Genomic DNA, 9,167 nt, shown 5'->3' on the forward strand with positions numbered 1-9,167 from the left:
AATGTCCCCCAGTTGCACCCAAGGTTACTACCACCCATCTAGTTCATTCGTTAGCACTCCTACAACAGGTAGTATTGCCCATTTTGGGAACCTATGGAAAAAAGGTTAATAATGCAGTTTAAATTAGAAACTCAATTGTGCCAAAATAACTAATATGGAAATACTTTCCTAATTGCACGTGTAACCTACATCTAATTTATTACCATCTCAGTGAGGGGGGATGTGAGGGCAGGAAGCATAGAATTTGGAACTCAAAACTTAAAAATCAGAAAAAAAGTGCATCATGCTATATTTTTCTCCTAAAGAGCTGCTTAAACATTTATCATATTATTGAGGCCTTTTAAACTTCATTCATTTGAGCCTTTCCTCTCCATTCACCCCCTTGCTCACCTTCCTTCAACTCTTTATGGATTTATTTATTAACTTAAATGGGATATTTTAAGAGGCAGGGACTGTTCCCTGTTCCTACTTTAGAATCTTTAGGCTTAGTATAATGCTTAGTTATCCTGTTTAAACACAGTTGTGTGCATTACATTGTAAGCTCCTTGACTTTTTATTGGTATCCATCAAGCATAGTAGATACTGTATTATCTGATTTGGACTTCATTATCTTTCATACTAGGTATTCTCTGCCTTCAATCACCCTTTAGATTCTTTTTGGGTTGTGTTGTAATCCCATTAGATTATTAGAAAGTGAAAAGGTTTTTTCCTAGCACAGTATATAATATTATTAGTAAATACTTGCTAACTTTCAATGTAGAAACTTTCTTCTAAGGATCTGAAACAGAAGTTTAGCACCTAAGGCAAAGAGGGTAGAAATAAGCCTACTACATCGCCAGACATTGTACTAAACGCTTTACAAAATCTCTGTAAGGTAGGTGCCACTACCTATTTAGGAAATGAAGATGCAGCTTAAACGACTTGCCCAGGGCCCCCACTTTACATCTAAACCACTTTTTCTGAGACTATCTTCCTTTTATATTCCACTACTGTACATGTTTTATATTTTGTATGTTGTCTCTCCTGCTACATTACAGCTCAAGGGCAGATTTTTTTAAAAAATAAGTCCTGGTTGTCACTCAGTCATGGGATTTTCTTAGCAAAGATAATGTAATGGTTTACCATTTCCTTCTCCAGCACAGTTTACAGATGATATCGAGGCAAATTAGGTTGTAACTTACCTGAGGTCACACAGCTAGTGTCATATTTGTACTAGGGTGTTCCTGATTCCAGGCCCAGTGCTATGCCTACCTGCCACCATCAGGTACAAACCGCTAGATAAATGCCTTGTTAAAATTACCACTGCCATTAATTTCAAGGAACCTGATTAGGGACTTTAAAAGCTTTATAAGCAATATCCCATCTTCATCTGTTCTGAGCTCATTTTTTTAACCCTGCTATGAATATTTCCATTACTTTGGGATGATTTTTACAAAGCTCAAAAAAATATTATTTCACACTGACAAAATGACAATTTTTTATAAAACATTCTACTTAGCATTTATATTTTTTAATTTTTAAAAATTATATTTAATTAAAAGGCATTTATCTGGTGCTTTGCAATGACAAAGATTTAATTTTCCCCAGGACAAATTTCTTGTAAATTCTCAACAGTTTGTGCTATATATAGCTCAATAGCTGGAATTTTACATAAATTGTTAATTCTCAATACACGGGCATATGTACACATGTGAATGTTTTGTGTCTGTTATTTCCCCCATCCTTTTAAAAATCTGGTATAGACTAATAAAATAGCACAAACCACCCTCAACCACAGAATTAGCATGCTCGTTTAGTTTCCATCTTAGATGCCTTGGTTATCTGCACAGATATGAATCTCAGAACGTTTAATTCAGGAATAAAATCAAGGAAGTTCAGAAAAACTTTATTTTCAAAATCGTAACACTAACTTCAAACTTTTTAATTTAATTACTGCATGAAAGCATTATGAACTACTTTTAAACACTTAGAGCTTTCTGCTTACAAGAATGGAAAATTATGGAGGCACAAAATAAAAATTAGTCCTCTGTAGTGCTCTGGTGGTTAAGATAAAATAAACTCAATTCTTAATTTCTCTGAAAAGGCAGTTTGGTTGAAAAAACTCATATTTCTTTTAATATCTGCTTCTGCCTCCTCTTTCAGATCTACTTCCCCCACGGCCACCACTTCTTGCAGCTCCACAGCTTGAACTGCTATATGAATCACGTGGGGTAGGATATCCTCTATCCAATGAAGCAGGAAGCCCTCTCTCTTGTCTGCCAAAACAATCACGACCACTTGAATAGATATCACTTCGGCTACTTGAGTAACTTTCACGACTTCCACCATATCCATCTCTTGCACTGCTGTAATCATCATAGCGACTACTTCCCCCAGAAGAGGGAGGAGGCCCTTGAGTAGGTGGAGTACTACCGGAGTTACCTGCAGAATCACGAGATAATTATTAAGTAGCATATACATAACATTTAAATCTAATTTTACAGAAATATTTATTAATTTTTTGCATGGAAATTTATCTTTGCTGCAAATTTATATAGGACAGTGAATGAATTTAATGCTTGAAGATTAAAAACACAAAATACATAAATACCATACTTATAATAAGTATGAAGCAGACATTTTCCAAGGATAAGCTGCATTTTCTTTTACTACTCATTTACTCCTTTACACGTTTTCCAGTATTTTCACCACTGGGAAGAAAGACAATTCTTTCATGAAGACTTTAAAATAAAATTTACAAATTCATCAAGTTCACAAAAGACTAAACAGCTATTTTTCTTAAAAACTGTTAATGAGGGCTATGGTCTTATAGTGTATGATCTTAAAAACTATGTTCTTACCATAACTCTCATAAGAATCTCTGTAGGACCCTCCACTTGGATGATCTGAATAGTCTCTATCACGACCTCCAGCATAGCCATCACGGTCACTAAACAAAGAAAAATACAGTAAGTAAAAATTATTAAAGCTTAAATCAAGTGTGTCCCCATGAAACAGACCAATGTGGTGGTACTGTACCCATATCCTCTAGATGTATATTCATCACGTGAGCTAGAATGGCCATAATCACGGTATATATAGTCCCTTGAAGGTGGAGCATAATCTCTGGTATCCCGAGAACTTGCATAATCTCTGCTTGAATAACTAAAATTAAAAGGTGAATTAGATAACATAAAATAAAAACACTTCTCAACTAAAATACTGTTATTTCACTTACCTCTCTTTAGTACTGTAACTATCATCTCTTGGTGACGTATACACATCTCTGCGTGATGACATTGGTTCTCTTCGTGGAGGAGCTCCATAGCTATCTCTTCCACGTGACACTGGCCCTTAAAAAATGTTTAAAAATTTTAAACCAACATCTGAAGTAATGTAGTTAAATGACAACTACAAAGAAATGAAAAAACAAGAGGCCAACTTAAGTAAGAATAAAGACTTAACATGCAGCTCTTAATTCAACTAGATGAAACATTTTAACAAAAATATGTACGACCTTACTAAATGGTAAGAAGTGATATAACTATGAATACAACAGTTCCTCTTATTAACAGTTTTACAGGAGAAATAATACAAAGGCACATGAAATTATATGCACACAAGAGAGTGAGGTATTGGTACCAGAATAGCAAAAGCTAAAGTAATCAGACGAGGACATTTAATACCTGTGGGACTGTACAGCAATCCTTTATCCTTTATACTTCAGTATAAATTATGTGTACTAAGCCTTAAAACTCAGAATTACTGGCATAAAATTAGGATGGCATACTTAGGGAAATATCTACCAAGTGACTGAAATTTCTGACCTCACAATTGCTCCAATATGAAAAGTCAACTCTATCTATTCAAACCTGTTTTCAGATGATCATTTCTTTACCAACTTCCTTAATAATAAAAGAACTCTCTTTAATGATACTGATTTCTCATTACTTGATACCCTTTCATTTTACCCATTAATAACTCTCTTCTGGCTATAGAGACTTCTTAATTATTCAGTTCACAAAACATACAAAAGTAAGATAACATGTTGACTGAGGATTGATTAGGAAGACAGCTGTCAGTTTTTAAAAATTCTTCTGTTACTAACCCCTAGAATATTCCTGAGAATAATTTATTATCTTTTCAACTCCAATTCCTAATTTGATTCTACTCTCTGAAGAAGTCAGATAAATGGCATGAATGCAATTCTTATCAGAGTTCAAATTCTGCCTCAGACACGAGTTCTGACTCTAGGCAAACCACTTAACCTTCCTCAGCTTCTCTTCTGTAAAATGAGAAAAATAATAGGTAGGACTTACCTTTCAGGGTTTTTGAGAGGACAAAACATAAAATGTTTTTCTGCAAACACCACAGCTGTTCATAAATGTTAGCTACAATTATAGGATTTCAGCTTTCCCTCCAAAATTAACAAACGCATTTAAGACAGCTTCTGTTATTAACCCACTTAACATTTCTCTTTCTCTATTATGAGTTGTTGCCTAACACAACTTTTCAAAAAAAATTTTAAATAACTTTAAATAAAACTGATTTCATTTGTGATCCTATGTAATTTTATATTTGTTTTTATGTGCTTAAGAACATTCAGAGAAGGGATCCAAACTACACAACTTTGCTATATCCACCTTTCAAACCCCCTCCTCCCATTACATCCCAACATAAATTTTTCCTGCCATTTAGTCTTGTGCCATTTTCTTACTTTGGACTGCTCTTTTCTCTACTATAAAAAGTCCAGCAATCTTTAAACCTCAAGTTTTTAGTGTGACATAATGAGTTTAGAGCATATCAACTATCCCTTACCGTAATTATAAACCTATTTACTATTTTTTAGCAGTGATTTTATACTGTTAAGTATGTGAAATAAACGGTTTTTTTGGGCTTAAGAAAAGAAAGTTGTTTCTTGATACATGACAGAAATTAATATTTGGTAGTCCTCCACATGAAATCTCTAAAACCTATCATTCTCTTCCAAATGAAATTTTATTACAAACTAAATTTACTAATCCTAAATTATTTTCATGGATTTGAAACTTTCCAATATAGAGAATTTACCTCTTCCTCCCATTCCACTACTGCTACGCACTGGTCCAGAAGGTGCAGATCTTTTAGGTGGAGGTCCTCCACTTCGTGGTGGTGGACCCCTTTTAACTGGGAGTGGTCCCTTTGAAGAACCCATGTTGACATTAAGAGAATATCCACTGTCATCTATACAATGAAAAAAAAATAGAAAGAATAAAAAAAAAAAACCATTAGTATCGTTACCATCATCTGAATGAATCAAAATGTATGATCAAAAATACATGAATTTCAATACATTCTTTACAACAGTACAGAATTTGGTCACTTGATATCTTTTCAACTAAAGAAGTAAATGTGGTTACCTGAATCAAACACTGATATACCATCAACTAATAATCCACTTTTAGAAATGTTAAGTCTCCAGCTAAATACAAATAAAATCGAACAAGTGTTCCAATACCACCACAACATCATATTATTGTAAAGAAATGACTGAATTCTTAAGGGTTCCACTAACATATGTAAAATCTGTCAAAAACTGCCAAACTATAAAACTTCAGTATGAGGCCTCTAAAAAATAATAACTAGAGCATAAACTCATTAGGCTTGAAATACTAAACATTTTCTTGGTTTTAGAAAGATTTTTATTTCCACCAGTGGAGTGCATACACATATTAAAGATATAGATTTTCTGAAGTCTTGAAAAAACTATTTCTCCATCAAGAGAGAAACCATACGAAAAGCATGCCTTTTTGCATTGCCTAGTAATTCACATAATTTATGTGATACAACTAAAAGAAATTTTTCAAATATATTTTCAAAATTGGATATAATTTTAAGTGGCATTTATCTTTTCACCCCCCTTTGGAGAAAAACAAAAGTATGGCAAAACTTCAACTATATTTTTGGAATGAGGAAATTTTACCTGTATTTGTTTTCAAGAAAATAAACTTCACCCATATTTGCAAAGGAAGTGTTTCTTTCTTCCTTCTTAGTTTAAACAAAGACTCATTTAACAAAAACAAATACTATGGTGTTGGATTTTTCTGTTAGTTCCGGCATTTGATTACTACATTACCCATGCGCCATCCACGAGGTGGCCCTCTTGCTCCATCATTTCCTCCTCTTCCACCTCTAAGACCTTTTGGAGGACCTCTGCTTCTTGGAGGGGGTGGTGGCCCTCGCCTACCACCTCTTGCATATGATGGTTTGGTGGCTTGTTCCACCTTAATTGATTTTCCATCTAAGAACTAAAAGGAACAATTATTTTTTCAAACATTAAAGTGAACTTTAGTTGAAAAAACTTACTTCAGATCCGTTTTCAACTTATGTTTAAATGAGATTATATTATTGTTCAATTTTCTTTGATAAGAGATTTTTTTCCTCTCAAAGACAGCATTAAATGACATCTAATAATAAATACCATTAATACTGGACATTCTACAAAACCCATGAGTAACCCAAAAAAATACCTGTGTTTGGTGTTCTTATACTGATTTTAAGAACTCCCTCTGGCAATAAGGAAAAAAAAAAAGACTGACAACCATCTTGTTCTGCTTCCTAATTTGAGATGGAGTTATATAGTAGAAAAAACATTAGATACCAAGTGAGTAAACCCACATTTTAGCCCCAACTAAGCCACTTACTAGTTGCATACAACCTTAGATAAGTCAAATTAACCTTTCTGGTCCTCAGTTTGTTTCATCATCCACTTCACAGGGCTGTTGTAAGGCAAAAATGAACTTTGCAAACAGAAAATTGATTAAGAATCACAGTGATCAAATATTTGAAATCAATCATTCTGTAATTTTTTAACAAAATTTGTTTTATACATTTTGATAACTCATAAGTATTGCTGGGAATAGATAGTAGCTTGACTTGCTAATATTCTATATGTAACAAAAATGTACAAAAAGCAAACTTTAAAAACACAAATTCCCTTCATCTTCCTCGGCCTCAGTTATAGACTAACACCACATACCATAAACATATACCATATAGTACATTATTCCTTTTCTGCAAGGGAGGGATAACTTACTTATAATAATTGCCTATCTCTTTTGCTTATTTGCTACCATTCATTTCAGCTGTTTGCATTTTTCTTTTAAAGATGTTATATCTTATTAGTTTTTATCACTAACTTTGTACTATTTATTCTAAAATGTTTATTTTTAGTTGCTATATCACTTTCTCTTCAAAATGTTTAGGGGTTAAGACGTGAAGATTCCAGTATTTTAAAAAACAAAATTACTTTTTTCCACTGAAAATGCAAAGCTCTTTCTCTAAACTAGCCAACCAGCTACCTAGAGACAACTTTCATCTTGTAGCTTGGCTAATGTAAAAGATTCCTATAATCTGATTCTAAGGATTTTTAGTTCAATTTATGGTTTAGATGTAGAGTTCAGTCCTTTCTTTGAATTTTTCAGATTATTGGCTTCTGTAATTATTCTTTTCAAAAGTTATTAGAATTAGATTGCTTAAATATTTTTAACTTCATCTTCCTTTTGTTCATAAACATTTTCTAAAGGTTATCAAATAAAATGTAAATCCTTGTTTTTCATCTAGATCTTATTTGTTGTTATTAGTAGCCCCTAATTTTTCTCTGTTACAGTTGGGTAGGTCTCCTCCCCATGTATTAATCATTTCTAATTATAGAATCTATAAAAATATTAAGTATAAGAAAGTTTTCTCTGTATCTGATTTTGATCATTCTGATATGGTCTAGCATATGAAATTATACTCTAATAAGAACTGAAAAAGGAGATATTAGTTTGAGTGGAAATATTTTTAAATGTATTGAAATAAGGGTTTTAAGGATTAAATATGACAGCATACTGTAGTTCACTATATATTAAAAAAAACCTGTAGAACAAATGATACTGCTTACATCATTGAATCCCTTTTTTAGCAATGGAAAATGAAATTTAAAGAAAAAATAACAAAGTGTTAACAGAATAAGAATGTACCTTTGTGGATAACAATTAACTTCTGTAGATACTTTTAGTTATGAAAGATTACATGAAAAGTCTTGTTCATGAAAGATTATTCAGACAAAAATAAATGGCACGCTAAAATTAGGATAGATACATTTCATGTTTAAAGCAAATGACAGAAACCTTGAAGACGACACACTTGCAGTGATTCCTTAAAATGTTATTTTGAAAACAAGTCATTTAAAGTTTGGAAAAATTGTAGAAATTAAAGGTTGGTGTTTTTGGAGAGTATCAAATTGTTGTGATGTAATTTAACCATTTAAGAAAAATTATTTCCCAAGGTTCCAAATGGAATAGATTAGGAAAATGGATTGAGTCAGAAAAAAATATAAAGGCGCAAATGAAAAACTACCTTTCCATTCATGTCTCTTGCAGCATCTTTTGCATCAGCTGGACTCTCAAAAGTAATAAAAGCAAAGCCTCTGGATTTCTTGGTTTGTCTATCTTTCATCAACAGAACTGAAACAAAAGTAATATTTTAAAAATTCTTTATTATGTTAATATAAAATTTCTTTTTAAAGAAACTAAGTGCAAGGTTTTCAATGGAAGTCTGCCTTTTCAGAGATTTGAATAGTAAGGCATATTAGGGAAATTTTATTTCCTATAATATCTGAAGTAATTTTAGTCTTTGGATAGCAAATATTTTTATTCCAACCCCCCCCATTACATCATTCATAATTACCTTCTATTATCCGGCCATATTTTCCAAAAACTGACTCAAGAGCTTTTTCATTTGTTTCTGTATTGAGTCCTCCTATAAATAACTTCCCTGGACGATCCGCTTCCACCATTTTTCAAAAAAAAAAATCTGTAAAGAAAAAAATTTTAAATACGGTTATTTCACAGAAACATCCTTGACCTTAAATTTTTATATAGTTATCTTAAACTGATTTCCTATTTTTTAAAAATTATTTTTCAGTGTACAATGAAACATTATGTGGTGTCCACCAATGATTTTGAATAAAATTTCCTCTTACGTTTCTGAGAATAAGTTTTTACCTCAGCACGATTCGATGGGCGGCGCGACGCGCGAGGCGGAGAGGAGGGAGGGAGGGGGCGGCGCGAGGCAGAAAGAGGCGCCAAGCGAAGAGGAGGGGGGCGGGGCGAGGCGGAGAGGAGGGAGGGAGGGGGTGTCGCGAGTTGGAATGAGGCGTGAGG

The 9,167-nt window shown here is 33.1% G+C and overlaps 1 protein-coding gene across 1 annotated transcript; it reads right to left on the bottom strand.

The window, feature by feature from the left end:
- Positions 1–2,030: 2,030 nt before the first annotated feature.
- Positions 2,031–9,024, bottom strand: LOC114049123 (RNA-binding motif protein, X chromosome-like). The gene is made up of 9 exons (XM_027870307.1): positions 9,009–9,024; positions 8,692–8,817; positions 8,362–8,468; positions 6,095–6,266; positions 5,050–5,202; positions 3,218–3,332; positions 3,019–3,144; positions 2,841–2,929; positions 2,031–2,421 (listed from the first exon to the last, which is right to left on the bottom strand). Exons 2-9 carry the CDS (start codon positions 8,798–8,800, stop codon positions 2,114–2,116), a joined length of 1,179 nt encoding a protein of 392 aa, XP_027726108.1. The 5' UTR covers positions 8,801–8,817; positions 9,009–9,024; the 3' UTR covers positions 2,031–2,113.
- Between the last annotated feature and the right edge of the window lie 143 nt (positions 9,025–9,167).

Source organism: Vombatus ursinus, unplaced genomic scaffold (assembly GCF_900497805.2).
Source record: "Vombatus ursinus unplaced genomic scaffold, bare-nosed wombat genome assembly UNPS02002977.1, whole genome shotgun sequence".
Classification (NCBI taxonomy): domain Eukaryota; kingdom Metazoa; phylum Chordata; class Mammalia; order Diprotodontia; family Vombatidae; genus Vombatus; species Vombatus ursinus.

What these genes read in the sequence shown, in the direction of transcription:
- LOC114049123 (XM_027870307.1), bottom strand. Translation starts at nt 8,800, where the DNA reads ATGGTGGAAGCGGATCGTCCAGGGAAGTTATTTATAGGAGGACTCAAT. An exon ending in ATATGGCCGGATAATAGAAG is followed by an intron (nt 8,469 to 8,691) that starts GTAATTATGAAT and finishes CTTTTGTTTCAG; the next exon opens with TTCTGTTGATGAAAGATAGA. An exon ending in TAGTGGAATGGGAGGAAGAG is followed by an intron (nt 3,333 to 5,049) that starts GTAAATTCTCTA and finishes ACATTTTTTAAG; the next exon opens with GGCCAGTGTCACGTGGAAGA.